Source organism: Plectropomus leopardus, chromosome 13 (genome assembly GCF_008729295.1).
Source record: "Plectropomus leopardus isolate mb chromosome 13, YSFRI_Pleo_2.0, whole genome shotgun sequence".
NCBI classification, from domain to species: Eukaryota; Metazoa; Chordata; class Actinopteri; order Perciformes; family Serranidae; genus Plectropomus; species Plectropomus leopardus.
In genome coordinates this window covers 5,641,974-5,659,936 of record NC_056475.1, presented here as the reverse complement: position 1 = coordinate 5,659,936, position 17,963 = coordinate 5,641,974, and the positions used below count along the sequence as shown (strand labels likewise).

Below are 17,963 nucleotides of genomic sequence, written 5' to 3'. Positions count from 1 at the left end.
AAATTATGAAGTAAAATGAAAAACAAAACACACATCAAAGATTTTACATGATTAAAAAGTATAATAACATCCCTCCCCAAAAAACTTTGAATCATTGAAAAAAGAAAAAATCATGAAATTGAAAATCCCAAAAACATCAAAATCATTAAAATAAATAATAACATGAAAAAACAAGAATGTCTATCAAAACAATTGGCAACACATTTTCTGTAAATCAGCTGATTAATCAACTAATTGTTACAGCTGTGCTTGTATAAACTGTTAACTAATTTATTTTTTACCAAAAAAAGCATATTTTTTAAACTTATGTTTTTATCTAAAATTCTTAAATTGTAACTAAAGTGTTAACTATAGTGTAGTCAAAACTACAATACTTCCCTCTGAAATGTAGTGACGTAAAAGTATAAAGTGACATAAAAAGAAAATACTTTAGTTACGTACAAGTACCTCAAATTTGTACTGAGTAAATGTACATAGTTACATTCCACCACTGTATTTAGTTTGTTTTCTCAGTCAGCAGTCATTGCTCACTGATAAATGTGGTGAGGATTAATAGATATATAGATAAATAAAGTCACACCCGCCCACCTCTCTCCCACCGCTGTCAGCTTCCTTAAATAACTGGAAGGTTTTTCCAACCGCATGCACACTCCGGTTGCAATTCCCCGGCATCTGCAGCACAGTATCAGGTGCGGCTCCATCATTCGCTGCGGGGCTTCAGGGGAGGAGTTTCTGTGCCGGGTCACACCCCCTGCACTACAGCGCTCTGTACTTAGAAAAAAAAAAATACTAAGGAGCGCACAGCCCGGCCGTCACCGCACACTGCGAGAAAAATATGATCCCGAGAAGAGCGACTCCTGCGCTTAAACACTTGAGACAATTTCACTGAATTCGTCTTTGAGTCAGCTCCGTGTTCAACTAAATTCCCTTTCCATTTTTTTCTCCCTTTTTTCTCCAATCTTGCGCTGGATCTTTCGTGCCAGAAAATGTGTGTGGAGAGCGATGGATGCGAGATTGAAGGCTGCAGCAGTTCGGATGAGGTGCGCACGCTGTCGGGCAGCATGAGTCCCGCGCTGAAATCCAACCCGGACCTTCACCCGTGCAAACCGGGGCAGAAATTCCGCGCGGCGCTGCTCAGATGCCGCTCACCGGCTGCTGCCGCCGGGATCCTCAGTTTTGGGAACGTCCTCAATTACATGGATAGATACACAGTGGCAGGTAAGACACTGATTTTCTATTAGAGCACAATATGTTTTATTTATCAGAGGGTGATTGCGCTAATTGCCAGTGAGCTGTCTTATGGAGCAGCCTGCACACCTCCGCTGAGACGGGCGGAACAATGGGGCTTGCCCAAGCGCAGTGGACAATCTGCTCAAACCACAAGGCTGTTATGGTTGCAGACGGAGTGTGATGTGCTTAAATGAAATAGATGTCTTCCCCATGTGACAAGAAAATGCTTGACAGGAGTGATTTTTACCCGGGGCTGGCGGATAATTGCAGATCGATCAATTAAGGCGATCAACTCTCCATCTCACGGACCTGATTGCATGCTTTCGCAGTGTGTGTGTGTGTCTGTGTCGCCGTGGGCTCATCTGTCAGACCAGTTTCAGCGACTGCAAAATGAGAGAGAGATAGAGAGTGAGAGAGGGAGTGTATTAGTGTGAAGAATCAGTCATTAATTCCTCGCCTGTTTCTGGGAGCCATTTAGGACAACACAACCTGAAAGTGTGTTTTGTGTGATGCTGTGATGATGCCATGTGGTGTTCACCCCCCTTTAAATGCTCCCATTTTCTCACTATAGCTCAGAAACATCACTGATTAAAGCTGAACACTGTGCACACATGGAGATCGAGCGTGCATTTTGGAATATGTTAAAATGTGCATTTGTTTGGAGCTGATTGTGACATTATAGACGTTAAAACAAAAGTCAAGAGCTCAGTTCAGTAAGAAAAAGGTGGACATTTTGAGAAACCTTTTTTTTTGTTAAAATATTGTAAGAAAACTTGCAGAATCAAATGATTAAAATGGTCCAGGTTGTCATCTCACACCTTGTTTCTATCAAGTACCAATGGAGACACTTCTTTGATATCAAGATGGTATCAACCAGATGCTTTGACAGAATTTTACATACCTATCAGTTTTTTTTCAGTGTTGCATTTAACCAAGTTAACATTCATCAGTATTTGACTTCTGAATTTACTTATCAAGGCTTTAGACTGTGGCACTGCATGGGTTAAAATTATTGCTGCAGCATGGAGAATGGGTGTTCATAGGAGAGTCTGTACAAAGAGATGCCTTCCTGGTTAAAGTGCACGTTTCTATTGATACTACTAGTAACACATAGGGCTGCAAGAAGTAACAATTATTTTACTGATTAACTGATTAGTTGTTTGATCAAGAAAATGATGACAAATGTTGAACAGTGTTTCAGACAGACCACATATGTCTTGTTTTGTCCACAACCCAAAGATATTCAGTTTACTTCCACAGAAGCAGTAAAGAAACCAGAAAATAGTCACATTCAGGAAGCTAAAATCCCCAACTTTAGATTTTTTTTCTTAAAAAACTGTGTACACAAATTATAAATTAGTTGGCAATTAACTGATTAATCATTGCAGCTCTACAAACAACAGAAATCTCTTTGCAAATCATGTAATAGTTTGGTTTCTTTGCCATTATTTGCTTCATATTCCCACATTAAGATTTCAGAAATTGATAAATCTGGAGAAAAAAGGTGTAATTTCACTCTGTTGCTGGCAGAAAGAAGGAGTGGCAAATCCAAGCAGAACAATGTATACACTGAAGTATCCACATGCCTTCAGCTCATCATCCTGAGGGCTTTGGGTCCAGTTAGTAAAGAGCAAAGCTTCAAAGCCTCGACACCTGAATGATCATTACAGCGGGAAGGCTTTAGCTCCTCGACCTGCAGCCAAGAATGTGTTGATGTTGCATATCTAATCTCAGCATCTTTAAGCACCACTCAGTCACAGCAGATAGCTTTAAAAGCCACAATCATGGATGCGTCAGTCTCCCTCTACAGTAGCGATTTGTACTCCTTACACCTCCTCATGCTTTGATCAGAGGAAACCCCTCATTAAGGGGCTCAAAAACAAAAACTCCCCTGCGTTCTCCATCATGATCCGGCCACTATTGTCTCTCTCACAAACGGCAAGGCAGAAAATCCTCTGCAAAGCCGTTAACTTCGCTGGACCTCCGAGCGCTCGCTGTGCTGTGGCAGGAGGAAGGGGGAGAAAGTGGGGGAAAAGGGAGGAGGAGGATGATGGGGTTGGGGAGGGGAGGGTGGTTGCAGCAGCCTGGGTGAACCCTCGTGGGGAGAGGCTGTTCTCGATGCATGTGGTGCAGAGAGAGGGATCCCCTTGCTTCCCATCGCTGCCACCTGAACACTGTTTTTGCATTATGCATAGGCAGCATGTGCGTTGGACCCTCACGCAGAATGAGGACCGGCGACCATGTGCAGCAAACACAAGTAATGCATACGGCATGAGCTGATGTGTCGAGCTCCCTCCTGCTTTCTTCGAGCCTTTCTCTCCTCTTCTGCTGTGTGAGCTACGTTGCAGTATTAGCTGGTGGAGGCAGTGCATCTGCGTTGGAGTGTTTTCTCCAAGTGTGTGTGTTTGGGGGGGGTGTAATGTAGAATTGTAAATTGTGCTGTTCAATTAGATATGGGATTTGGGGGATTTTGGTTATTGTAATACTGTTAAAAAAAAGACATTTAGCTTAAATCATATCTTTTGTCTTTGGGGTGGCATGTTGCTGTAGTGGTTAACACTGTCGCCTTACAGCAAGAGGGTCCCAGGTACGAACCCGTGTTGGGGCGATTTTCGGAATATGGGTGGGGGCCCCTTCTATATGGAGTTTGCATGTTCTCCCCCTGTCAGCGTGGGTTTTCTCTGGGCTCCGCAGCCTCCTCCCTTATTCCAAAGACATGCAGGTTAATCGATGACTAAATTGCCCATTGGTGTGAATGTGAGCATGAGTTATTGTCTGTCTCTATGTGTCAGCCCTGCGATAGTTTGGCAATCTGTCCAGGGTCTACCACGCCTCTTGCCCAATGTCAGCTTGGATAATATCCAACCCCCCCTTGACCCTTAACAGGACAAGCATTTACGGAAAATGAATGAGTGTTGTCCTGATGTAATTTGTGGTCTTATTACTTTGCTCTAATTACAATTAAGTATCAGTTTCCATTTTCAGTTCCTTCCTCCTTCTGTGCACCTTCAGGACTCCCGTTATCTCTCTGTAGCCCCTTTTACACTGCCTGTTCAATTTTGGAATATTGCACTATGATGCTGCCTCGCTGTTTCTGTATATAAGGTAAGATTGTGGGGGACAGTGTTGTCTTGCATGTAAGCCACGACGGGAGGTAGTAACAGTGCTGAAATGGAGTATGTGTGAACAGAACAGCTGGCAGGATGGGTGTGACATCTTGTCATGTTATGTGTGCGACAAGCTTGTTCTCCTTCCAAAGTTGTCAAATACACGTATGGGAAAAGCCACCTTTTACCGCAGTATGATACCCAGGAGCCTGGTGTTCTCCTCCTGTATGAATGTACAGCCAAACCATAATGTTTTTTCCTAAACCTAACCACTGGCCTGTGTTGACGTCCCAGCGTTGGTTGTGACGTCCTGGAACATCTACACCAGACGCAGGAGGATACTTAGAGCGTTACATGTAGACACAAAAGTCCACCAACAAAGCAGCAGTATGTGACAACTTGGGATGAGAACATGTTGGTTATTTTGTTATGCCATATAAGGAAGAACAGTAGCTGGAAATGTCCTGAAATTTGGGAAAAGATGAGGTCAGTGAGCTCCTTGCCCTGTGAGCAGAGGATGAGATCAGCTGACATAAAACAGAGATGGTAAATGATTGTCATGGTTTGTCGCTGTAATTGTTTCTAGAGTGCTGCTGACGCGTATGTTATATGTCACACTACAGGCTAACACTCTTGTTAGATGCCATGCCTGTCACGCCTCTTCTGTTGCCGCACTGCCAGGATGCTGTCTAAAATCACACACTGGAGCAGGATGATGCCACCGTTATTTGGTTCTGTGTAAAAATGCAAAGGCGTCATAAAGAGGGGACCTACTAGCGGCCCTATAGTGCAATCTCCGTGTAAAAAGGGCTTGTCTCCTCTTTTTCTTTCTAATCACTCTTTGTTTTCTGCTTCCCCAGCTTTCTTGTTCTCTTTCTTCAGCAGCAGGTACCCATAGCACATCCCAACTCATAGATCTTAATGTCAATTAAGCAAGCCTGAACGCACACACACATTCGAAAAGACTCTCCCCACCATTTCCAGAGGGGACTGAATGAGAGAGGGGAGTTGTGAGGGGAGGGGCCGGCTGCTGCTGCAGTGGCAGGCAGTCAGAGGGAAGTGGACGCAGAATGCAGGCTGAGCCCGAGCGATGCCGTTCCCCTCCGACGTCAAAAGGTCTTTGTACCAGCAGCCGTGACTGTAGTGTGTGTGGATCACTAAAGCATTGTCACAGAGACAGAGAGTGACCATTCCAGACACCGGGGCTATTCTGCTCCACAACAATGATGGGAAAATTGCACCCACCAATGCACGGCGACCGTGTCAAAGACTTAGATCTTTCTGTTAATCCCCAGTGTCAAGAGGTGAAGCCACACACACACAAACTGAAGTTTATGATTCCAACACTTGACTTGTCCAAGATGATGGTGAGAGCCACAAAAGAAGGGAGAAGCCACAGTGTCTTTTCATTTTAACGAGAAGTTGCTTTGTGCTGGATTTGACAGAAGCGCCGCCAATATGTTTTTTTACGAGACTTGAATATTTAATGCCGCCAGTGTGTGAGGAGGGACGGCTTTAAAACAAAGTAATTGCATGAGATTTAAGCTGCTGCATATTGAAAGGAATGTTTTGGATCTAGAACGAGTGAAAAACAAACTTCTGTGTTGATTCTGTCTTCCTTCAGATTTCTAACAGTGAGTTACTTTAAGACTGTAAGCAAATTAATACATTTCCACTGACTTTTCCATCCCTTAAAGATCCAGTGTGTAAGATTTACTGGTGATATATTGCCAGGAATATATAACAAGTATATTTTCTTTAGTGTCTCATCACCTGATAATAAGAGTTGTTATGTCTTCTTTACCTCAGATAAACCTTTTATATCTACACAGGGAGCAGGTCCTCGTCCATGCAGTCCACCGTGTTTCTAAAGTAGCACAGAACAGACAAACGAAACACAGCTTTTAGACAGGGACATATTTAAGTTGGCCATAATTAAGCTCCTGGTAAAATCCTCTTGAAGGTCTGCATCTTAACCCTTTGAAACCTGGAGCAACATCACTTTTCTTGTGCTGCATTCAGATGCCTTGAACAAGTATTTAACCATTTGAGCCGTCGGACATGCCGTAAAGCATAGGAGATACTGAGACACTGATATTTAACGTGAACTTGCTTTATGTGGTGTTTTTACCAGTTTTAATCACCTGGTTTGTTTGTTTTGGAGGGGATGAGACCTCTACGGACAATTCAGCTATTTCTTCTGAATACTGAAGAAATTCTAACCAGGAAAATGTTTAGCTGGTTGCAGTCTGCAATCCTCACAGATAGATGCCACTTAATCCCCCTGAATCTTACACACTGCTTCTTTGAACTGCTCATTTCACTCCCTTTAAAACACAGTTTGATTATCTGTGTCACTCTTGTGATGCGGTGTGTTCTCCTTGGGATCATCCAAGGGCAGTTCAAATTTCAGCAATTTCCATATTTCGACAATGTGGAATTGGCAAAGAAGTGATCTGGTCTTTGTCAGACACACTTATGGGCCAAATCAAAGTTTCAGGGGTCCTGAAGAGAAGGAGGGTATGAGAGACAGCAGTCAGCTACAAAATCTGTGCAGTAAGTTGGGCTTGAGGCTCAGCTGTTGAGCCGGTGGGTCATTCCTGACCTGGAGTGCTCCTTCAGAGGCCTGCGCTTGTTTTTACGACTGTCTGTGATGCAGACAAATGGAGAGCGTCTGGGACATCTCAGGGTGTCCCGATGGCTGCGTTTCAGAATAGCAGCACGTGGGGGAATGAGATGGAGATCATACAAGATTAGAGTGGAGACCCGATGAGTTACGATGCACCGGTTGGGTCACTTGTGTCAGGCCTTTGGAAGTAGCCATTTAAACCACAGCCACTTATATTCCATTTGCTTTTTAGAGTGCTCTGAGATTTAGAGGGCCACCATGTTTAATTTAATTTTAGGTGGCTTTGGAACCTTAAATCCTGGTGTTGGTCTCCCTATAGTCCCAAAGCAGACAGTCCAAGCTCCTGGACAGCTTATCATAAAGAGGGGATTAAGTGTTTGGGTTTTTTTTCCAGAGAATATGAGGATATAAAGGCAGACACTTGGCACTTAAAGTTATTTGCTTGGTTAAGTAACCTGGTGTGTGTTAACTCTAGCCACCCCCCTGTGTGCACCCCTGGAGTCATCCCATTTTTAGCCAGGAATCAGGCAATTTTGGGGGTAATAACTAACTGACTGCAGCCTAATCTGGGGTGAGCAGAAATGTCGGGGGGCTACAGATTAGCACTTCTTCCAGGCAGCTTAATCTGAGTCGTCTCAGTCAAGCTGTCATTCCGGGAATACCAAAAACAGGGTTACAGCCAACCCCAGGAAAAATGTTTGTTGCTTACATCGTACGTTTCTGCAAACCAGAGATACATTACATTTGTACGTCATTATGTAGCTCAGTACGCTGAAACTTTATGTTTTAGCAATGCTGTGGTTAATGTGTGGTCAGGTTTAGGCACAAACATCACTAGGTTGTGGTTAAGAAAATATCATGTTTTGGACTTAAATACCCTGTCTTGGGGGCACAGTCCTGACTGGAAACAGCAAAGTCTTGGTGAGTCTGCTTTTCGCGGCACTATCTAAGCTGGAAATACGGGATGTCTTAGCAAAAAACAGCACTTTTCTTTGGTGCTGTCCAGGATCGAAACGCAGGGATATCTTGGTTAAAAAAAAAAAAAAAAACTACCACTTTTTGTGGCATTATTCAGCTGAATATGTAGTGATATGTTGGCACTTCTTCATTGCACTATACTTGATGGAAACACAGTGATATACTGGTATTGAACTACAGCTTTTTGTGGTATTATTTGGTTGGAAATGCAGCAATATCTTGGAGAAGAACTGACACTTTTCATGGCACTATCCCAGCTGGAAATGTACCAGTGTCTTGGTTAAAAAAAAAACAAAAAAAAAAAAAACGTCCGTTTTTCATGGCACTATCCCAGCAAGACACACTGTGATGTCTCAGGAAAAAACAAGCGCTTTTCTGGCAATAACCCGGCTGGAAATGGAGCGATGTCTCTGTAAATGACAATCAGTTTTGTTGTTTGTTGCTCTCAAACAGACGTCTGCATCTTGGCAGCTTTGCAGGGCCAAGGTGACACAGGGAGGAGGATGCAGCGTCCACCACAGGATGGTGGACGCTGCATCCTCCTCCCAATGACAGTGTTCTCTCGTGTACTGCCACACTTTAGAAACTTTGATATATGAACATGCAGATCCAACATTTTCTTCACGGCTGTCACATCCTATTGGAGTCTGCAGCCCCCTTGCATGCGAACTTTTGACATCTTGCATATAGACACAGATGATGGTGTGGTAATAATCCTCTTAAGGCAAGCTCTTTGTTGCACTGTAGGAAAGATGTACCAATCCATCCAGTCTGACAGGCTATGCAGATTAATTCCTGATAGCTTTGTGTCCAGTTCCTTTGTGGCCACTCATTATCACCGTCCACATACGCCTGGGGCATCCCTTTCCTCATGAAGCAATCACAGAGTAAATGCTGAGCTTATCTTTTACATGTTTTCCTGTCTGTTGTTAAGACCTAAAGGGGTGTAAGTGCTCAAAAACTGAAGAAAGGCCACCACTTTCAGTTCCACAGGCTGGAAAAGAAGAGAAGTGAAGATCATGTCGGTGTCTGTCAGAGACATTTGGGAATAAAATTCCACTCAAATACAAAAGAAAATGGTGTCACTGCAACAACCCCGAGTGTAGAATGACATTTTTTTTAGCTGCTGGTAGAAACATGTCATTGCAAATCTTCTCAGTAACATGAAGTGTTGCGGCAGAATATGTCATGATTAGACACACAGGAAGTGTCTCCTCACTACTAAACTGTGTGAGAGGCTGTGTGCTCGGGTTGCTTTGGGGTTTAGCTGACGGTTGTTTCACCCTTCACACTTCTCCCTATTTCACCCGCTCTGGTTTTATAGCGTTCACATTAAAGGTCCCCAAACAACGGCAGAGGCATTAAAAAGATGGAGGGGCCTCTGTAATTTACTTTATAGGGTTGCTGCGTCTTTCTTACCGTGCTTTTTCCATCTGATGTCGAGCTGTTTTGAATTAGACTCTACAGCATGAAACGTGTCTTTGAAAGACATCAATTCTGCGCTTCTTTAAGACATTTCAACATCTTTCAGAATCTTTTATTTCACTGTTGACAGCAAAACATTGACACTATTCCACAGATGTTAAACGGAGGCATTACAAATTACACCATATCCAACCAAGTGGACTTTTCCAGACTGGTTTCCCACAGATATCCCCCTAATCTCTTTATGTCTATATCCTGGCGTGCCGTTCCCACTGCTGTGAGAAAACAGTCTGTGTGTTCTTTAGGCTCCGATTTAGCCGACGTCTGTAATAGTAACCGTTGGAATTAGACGCAGTCTCTTCCTCTGCCAGTGCAGGCCCTTTCATGTGGCTACTCCAGATTTCACCATCGTGCAGACGCACTTCCCTCGCAGCAGCTTTCACCCCCGTGACCCCCCGGCTATGAACGCAACGCTTCACGGCTCTGCTGATGGTCACTTTGTTGTGACTCTTTGACTCTTCCCCTCTGTACAGCTGTTATTTTGGCATCGCCCCAACCTTGCGTCCGACATCACTCATCACAGCTATGAGGCCATTACATATGTTGCATTCTGGAGAGGATATTTTTACTTTCTGTGTTGCTCATGCTATAGACGAGAGGTTTTCACGTCGTGAGTTGAGGGGAGAGACGAAAGGGACAAGTGCATGCCAATGTTCTAGGAACTAGAGATGGGGATCATTACGTTTAATTGATATTGATACCATTGTCGAGAATCCTTAACGATCCAAGCCCTTATCAATATCACCACTGATACTTTTCTATTATGTTGTGGGAGATGAGGCAACAATATGTTTTTAACAGAACTGATTTTGCTTTTATTGCTTAACAAGTGACTGTTTCTTTTATATTGCTGAGAAAACAAATTTCTCACCTAAATAACTGTATTATTCAAGTTTCTCACCAAAAACTTCTTTTTCTTGATGTTACATGTGAACACATCATGATGACGTTTTATTTACTTTTGCCTAATAGTCATTTTACTGAGCCAACCTCAAACACATCACAAATAAACCGTATGCAACCTCGTTTATTTAGCTAACTAGCTCTTATCTTATTTTAACTCTGATTTCAACGTTGGATCACTATTTTTAACTGACGGGACTTGCTACAAAGTTTGGTTGTTTTGCTTCTCTTGGTTTTGTTTTACTCTTGATGAATATGTTTATCTATGTGCTATTTTCTGCCAGTTGCTTTGTTCTATAAATATAAAAACAATATTTTTTTTAATGTCTGAAAAAAAGTTAAAACAAATAGTTTATTTTTACAATGTAACATCGTCCTTCTTCCTTGAGGCGTAACTCAGCCGTTGGCAGTTGTGTCCATTCTGTGTGTGTGAGGCTTTGAAAACCGCTGCCACACACTGCGTTTTTTACAAAATCCAACATCAGACACGGCTCTGAGTGGCTCTTTCTACATACAGTGCCTTTTGTTATCTTCACCTTCTTAACTGGTTCTTATCTTTTAACTTCCAGTAGCTTGACGAGTCAACTTGTAAACGACAGCTTGCTGAAGCTGCCTGTTGATCTTTGACATGTGAAGGTGAGCAGTAGCCTGATAATCGCTGACCTCCCCTCTGTCATCAGAGAAGTGTGTGTGGACTTAAGGACAGGGCAGAGGTGTTTTCTTTGGTGTTGCGTCCTCCACCTACAAGTTTGCAGAAGGATTAAAGCACTGAGATAAACACAGCGTCAGCAAACTTCAGTCAGATTTTAAGACATATTGGAGTGACAGCGAGGTGATTCATGAGCAGAGGGATTCTCCCGTTCTGCATCCAGCCCTTTTCAAACACTCAGTCGCAATTAGCCCTCATGTTAAAGAGACGCCCCTCCCTTCCTGTCTCATTATCTGAGAAGACCAGGGTGTTTATCTGAAGAAAGAGCGAGAAAGAGAGAAGAAATTTGTCTCTTCAGGCAGACGGCAAGATGGCAGGAAGGAAGGAGGAGAGATTTTGGATGTGTCAAGCACTTTGCTGTGTTTGACACGCTGTCAAATTACAGCTCATCCCTGCTTAGAAAAGGTGATAGGAGAAAAATTTGCTCTCCTCATGCCCTGCATTCCGTCTCTTATGATTATCTCTGTACATTTTAGCAAGGAAATGTTAGAGCTGGAGAGGAAATGAAAATATGTCAGTACATCACTAATGTACTGTATGAAAAACACATAAAGCCCCCTTTTTATTTTTTGTAAAGGCCCAAACCGACATCAAAGAATTCATAGTTACGAAGGCCGGTTGTTGGGTTGCCTCATGTCACCTTTGCCTCGGCCAAAAAGACTACAGCAAACCGCCATCTAGCAGGTATGTTCTGCACCTGTTTAAGAGGAAATAACTCTCCATACCAGTAGACAGTGGTAGTCTGTATTCTTCATCCAAAAAGGGAAGGTGAAAGACCATCGACAGATTATTGAACGGGCCTTCAAGGTACAACCTCAGGGGCCCAAAATGTCATTGGCCACTCTGGCCTTCATTTGCAAATGTACTCAAATTATTGACCAGAGGGGGACTCAGTATTACCAAAAAAAGAGACATAAAAAGACCACAATTAAAATGCAAAGAAGTTACAAAGAAACATAAAATAACTACAAAAACAGGCACAAAACCACAAAAGGTGCGTAAGGATTAAATAAAAATGCAGAACAATAATGACAACAAATTACAAAAAATCACCACTAATACCCCTTTTACACCAAAATTAGCATGTGTGTGCAGGTTTTTTTAAACACCAGTAAATCTGCTAAAAATAGATAAGAGACTCCTTTTACATTGCCAAAATAGAAGCTCATCAGCTATCCGGAATCGACTGACAACCGACCATCTGCTTGGTGTGTCAGGGCCCTAACACAACTGACTTTTTCACTTCAGACTGTAAATTTCCCTTTTGACATTAACATCCACATCAGCACACACACCATTAACATTTTTTTAATGGAAATAACAAAGAAACACAAACAAGTGTTGTCCTATTCAAATGGTCCCCTGAGTTCAGCATCTTGGCTGATATTGGAAAAATGGAAGTAGAAAGACAATGCAATCTATTTCCCATCCTTGTGAAACACATGCACTCGCGCGCGCGCGCGCGCGCGCGCGCACACACACACACACACACACACACACACACACACACACACACAGACACTGAATATTGATCAACGGAACAGCAGCTTGGAATTTGTTACAAGTGATGAAACCGTAATATCCTGAGACACACTGAAATTGGATTTTTTTTCTCTGACACATTAACAAGTTGTTCCTGAGAGGATTGGAATCTAATATTGACCTGAATGAGTCGCAACCAGCAGTTGTGAGAGCAGACCTGCAGCTAGCAGTGATATTAGCCCCCGGCTCCTGGAAGCTCTTACAGCTGCTAGAATAATATTTGGAGTGCTTATTTACAGCAGCCCTATATTTGAAAAGCCCTCCCCGCTGAGGGAAAATTTAATCCCCCCCCCCCCCCCCATTTACATGTGATAGAGTAAATACTGTAGCCTGGCACATTACGTAATCTTTTATATCCACCGATAAGGCCCAGGATAAGGTTACTGTGTGTGTTCGCTCACGTTTCATCAGCTCTTGTTTTGATTTCATTTGCAGATATCTGTCATGTTGTCAGAGCTAGATGAGATTGCAGGATTTTCATTACTGTGTTTGGTGTATGCGTTGCTGTATTAGTGGGAAAGGGCGGGGTTGAATGAGGCCGCTGACCTCTGTCAGAGATCTCAGATCTTTCTGTTAATGTCGGGTCAGAGGTGGACACAGACATGCACACACATGCACGGGAAGTCTTGAGTTTGTTTTTCTGCAGTAAAAGGTTCACACTCAGGATTGAATTCCTATGAGAATGTGTCGTTGGTTTTCTGTTTCCAAGACGTCATTGCCACGGGCGGATTATGAGACGATGGGCCCCTGGACACAGACATGTAGAAGGCCCTACCACCTCCATCTCCTACATAGAACCAAGACACAGATATCATGATTGTTTAGCCTCCTTTTGTGCTGCTTTGCATCCTTGTTTACTTTTGTGTTTGTAGTTATTTAGTGTGTGTGGCTGTTTTGCTCATTTTGTAATCATTTTCTGTCTCTTTGTAGTCATTTTGACTCTGTGTAGTTGCTGTGCATCTCTTTGACATGGCTTTTCATCTCTGTGGTCATTTTGAATCTCTGTATTTATTTTGAATCTCTTTGTAGTCACTCTGCATCTGTTTGGAGTCGTTTTGCAGCTTTGTGGACAGTTTGAGTCTCTTGCTTAGGTAGTTGCTTTTTGTCTCTTAGTCTGTAGTAATTTGTGTCTCTTTGTGCTAATTTTGAATCTCTTTGTAGTCATTTTGAATTTCTTAATAGTCATTTTGAATCTCTTTGTAGATGCCGTGTGTCTCTTTGAAGTTATGCATCTTTGTGGTCATTTTGAATCTCTGTCAATTCTTTGCATCTCTTTGTGTTCATTTTGAATCTTTTTGCATTTGCTTTCAATATCTCAGATCATTTTGCATCTCTGTGGTCATTTTTAGTCTCTTTGTAGTTGCTTTGCATCTCATTGTCTGTTTGCTTTGCATCTCTTTGTAAACATTTTGAGTCTCTTTGTAGTTGCTTTACGACTCTTTTTGTAGTTATTTGTGTCTCTTGGTTGTTGTTCTGCCCCTTTTTGTAGTGTTTGTGAGTCTCTGTGTGTCTCTTTGCAACTGTACTGCATTTCCTTGTTTTTATTTTGTAGTCATTTTGAGTGTTTTCCTGATCATTAAGTGTTAATTCTGAGCAACATTTTGCATGCGCAAGCCAGGAGGATCCCTGACACCTTTGGCCCCTGGGCCTGTGCCCGAGAGGCCCATTCAGTGATCCATCCGTGGTCATTGCTATCACAGGGACGACAGATATTAAAATTAATATCATGCTGGCAGCAACACATTATCTTATCCAATCAGTCCAGCCCCTCATTTAAATTCTGGCTAATTTTGCACTGCACAGCTTGATTAGCAGGCGGGCAGACTTTTGTATCTGTGTTTATTCTCTGCCTGCACTGTGGGAGAATTGCTTATGAGACAATGACAGGCTGAGTTTAGGTGTTTGTTTCTGCAGTGCAGTCGTACACCAGAATGGTTGGTTACGCCTCGCTGCCCAGGGAGGGTTATTACAGCGTTCTTTTGATTCTTTAGCACCATAAATGTTTACTGGTTCATGTTTAACTACATAAATCTGCAGCCAGCCTGTCAACACACCACTACAAAATATTTTGATTGCATGTATTTACAACACTAAATATATAACATGCATGAAGCTGAGGCTGTGGCTAACTTAGACGTTCAGCGATGTTTAGGAGACGAGACCACAGCCTTCTGCAGCAGAACGTCGTCATTCAGGTTGTTGATGGAAGCATCTGGGCAGTGCACCAGTGCAAAGCTTATTGCATTTTTCTTATTATAGTTTAATGACTGAGTGATACGTGCATAAGGCCTGAGGCTGTGTGCTGTGCTGTAGGTATGTGGGCCATTCTTTAATGAAACACGTCTGGTATGTGGAGGAAGTCATTGGAACAAAAAAGGACACCTTGATTTGTTTTCCCACGCTGAGATCACATCACACCTTACGATCATCGGTCATGTACTTTTTATCGTCTAAAATGAGTTCAGAAATAGTTTAATAATGATTCGCCTTTGAGAAACTGGCCTCTGAGGTCATTTTTTACAAGTTTGTGCAAAAAGACATATTTGGGTTTCTCAGAGTGTTTGATTAAATAGTAGAGGAGGTAATGAGATGCATATCTAATTCATGAGACAGTGAAAGATGAACCTCACGGCCTTAACTAAACTGTCCTCCCCATAACCGCTGATGAAATTGAGTTGGAAATTAGTGTTTTTTTCCCCTAAATGAAGACAGTGTCAGGGTGGCAGTGGAAGTATTGAGTAATGTAGAGAGGTCACCTTGACAACATCTAACAAAGAAATTACTTTCATATGTCTTATTCCCTCTGTAGTTGTGAAGGTGGGGGAAAAAAACAGATTTATGCATCTACAAACTCCCAGGAGTCTTTAAAGTAGTTGTTATAAATATTGCAACACACACACAGTATGTTGGCCATCATACTGGATAGCATTGACAGATCTCTCCCATTAGTTATGGTCCAAATGGAGCAGAGTTGAGGCTGCTGCTGAGAATTATGATCGATGTGTGGGAGGAGAGACAAACTCATTTTAGACAGATGCTATCTCTGTGCACATAAAAGCTAAATATTGCAGAGTCCTTCCTTGTTTAGTCAGTCATACCTCAGTACAATTCAGTCAAACAGCAGCTTCGTAACAAAATGGACACTTAATTGCAACGAGATGTGATGACATCCCAGGGCCACATTTAGATCCTAATGAATGATTGTTGATGGGGAATCAGTGATCCATGCCATTGGAGTATTAAAGTAGAATATCTGCAATAGTTGTAGGGTTCTTTGTACTCATTTTCACCCAATTTAGTGTATATTTATATATAAAATTGGCGTTTTCCAAAGAAGACCTGGCAAAGACAGCACACCAGTTGGTTTAGGAGAGAGTACCTGCCCCGAGCGAAGGCGATCAAGTACCTCGGGGTCTTGTTTACAAGTGAGGGTTAAATGGAGCGTGAGATGGACAGGTGGTATGGAGGTGATGCGAGTGTTGCGCTGGACCATTATGGTGAAGAGGAAGCTGAGCTGGAAGGCAAAGCTTTTGAATTACGGGTCCATCTTGTGACCGAAAGAATGAGATTGTGAATACAAGCAGCCAGTCCGCTGTAGGGTGGCAGTCTTAGAGAGGAACTCAGAGTAAACCTGCTCCTCCTCGCGTCAAAAGGAGTCCTGAGATGGTTTGGGCATCTGATCAGGGTGTCTCCTGGGCGCCTCCTGGTGTTCCCGGCATGTTCAACTGGTAGGAGGCCCTGGGGCAGACCCAGAACACGCCAGAGGAATTATATATCTCATCTGGCCTTGAAACGTGTCAGGATCCCCCAGGAGAAGCTGGAAAGCGCCTTGCTCAGCCTGCCGCCTCCACGACTTGGCCCCGGATAAGCAGATGAAAATGGTTGGAAATGGATGGATAAAACGCAACAGGCAGGAAAAATATAACATCAAATATGTAAGAGACTAAAAAATAAGCTGTGTTTCTCAGTTACATGGACTTTTAACAAGGCTTTAAATGTTCCCAAGGGGACGAGATTATTAAGTGTGCTCTGCAGATTATTCCAAGTCCAGGGAGCAGAGTAGGTTTTTTCCCAAAGCTCAGTGCAAACCCTTGGAAGCTAGTAAGAAAGCCGCCTGGTGGAGCAAAGCTGAAGACTGCTGGAGGTTTGCATCAGGAGATTACATATCCTGTACACGAGTGGATTTTCTACATTATGTTCACAAAAATATGCACATTAAGTTGTCTATGCAGGCATAGTGACATATGTAATTATAGGTACAGAAACCAAAGTTGGCTGTAAATCATAAAACACTGTGGTACACAGAATCTAAGATTTAGCTTTCAAAAATAAACCTTTTTTTTGGTTAGCCTGAAAAAAAACATGCATGCAAGTCCTATTTCAAATATGAAAATCTACCAATCTTACAATGATAGATAAGTTTAAACCATTTTATTCTGTAAATTAATGTCCATCGACACTGAAAAGTTGTTCTTCTGTTTTAATGGGATATTTAATAGTTTGTGACAGATTCATGCATAATTGATTTTTTTCCAGTTTCACACAATTTTACTAATTTATTACGAAAAAAAGAAACTCTCAATAGTTCTTGGATATTTTATCTTGAAACATAGAAATAAAACATAACATGCCATATACACAAGCCATATAGAACCATCTGAGCCTCTATTTTCCCCTAAATTCTCCATTTTGTGGAGCCTGCACACAGTGATTATCCAGAGAAGATTGCTGCACTGTAGCATTTTGATGCTAAATTGAGCTGAAAACACAAATCTTATCCATTTTTTTTGTGTTTTTATCATGGCTCAGGGTCACTTTGCAGCCTTGCTTTTCAAAAAATATATATATATATATATCAGCAGTGCAGTCTAGACAGTCAGTTTGACAGCCTGTGGACATCTAATGCTTTGCAGCTCACACTGTGAGCAAATCAAGGGGGACTCAAATGAAGTAGATGAGTCAGGTGTCAAAAGCAAATAAATATATTCTTTTTAAAGTACACCAAGTATCAGGTTTTTAAATGAATATATGAGCAGCATTTTAATGCTGCGGTATCTTTGAATAATTAAAGACGCCGTGTCTAAATGAGTGTCATTAAGTGAGATAATGTAATAAAGCTTGTTCTGACTGTATGCACACTTTATGGTAATTATGCAGCAAGATGTTTCAGTGTCCCCCGCAGTGGATTCTCCTCATAAAACAGATTTTTTAAAAAAAAAAGAAAAGAAAGGGAGAGAGGAGAAATGAAATCTCATTAAAAAAACACTACATAATGACTCTAATCCTCCACACTGTTATGTAAAAATAGTGCTGGGATTACTGACAGGATTTTTCAAATTCACATGTGCTGACACTGGCAAACACACACACACACACACAC

The 17,963-nt window shown here is 42.2% G+C and overlaps 1 protein-coding gene across 2 annotated transcripts in view; it reads left to right on the top strand.

Moving 5' to 3' along the window:
- Positions 1 to 664: 664 nt before the first annotated feature.
- spns2 (spinster homolog 2 (Drosophila)) overlaps positions 665 to 17,963 on the top strand; it is a 94,229-nt gene continuing 76,930 nt past the window's right edge. For both annotated transcript variants that reach the window (XM_042499776.1, XM_042499777.1), the window contains exon 1: positions 665 to 1,218. In XM_042499776.1, the coding sequence (XP_042355710.1) occupies positions 987 to 1,218 (232 nt within the window). In that variant the 5' untranslated portion in view covers positions 665 to 986. The remainder of the gene's footprint in view (positions 1,219 to 17,963) is intronic.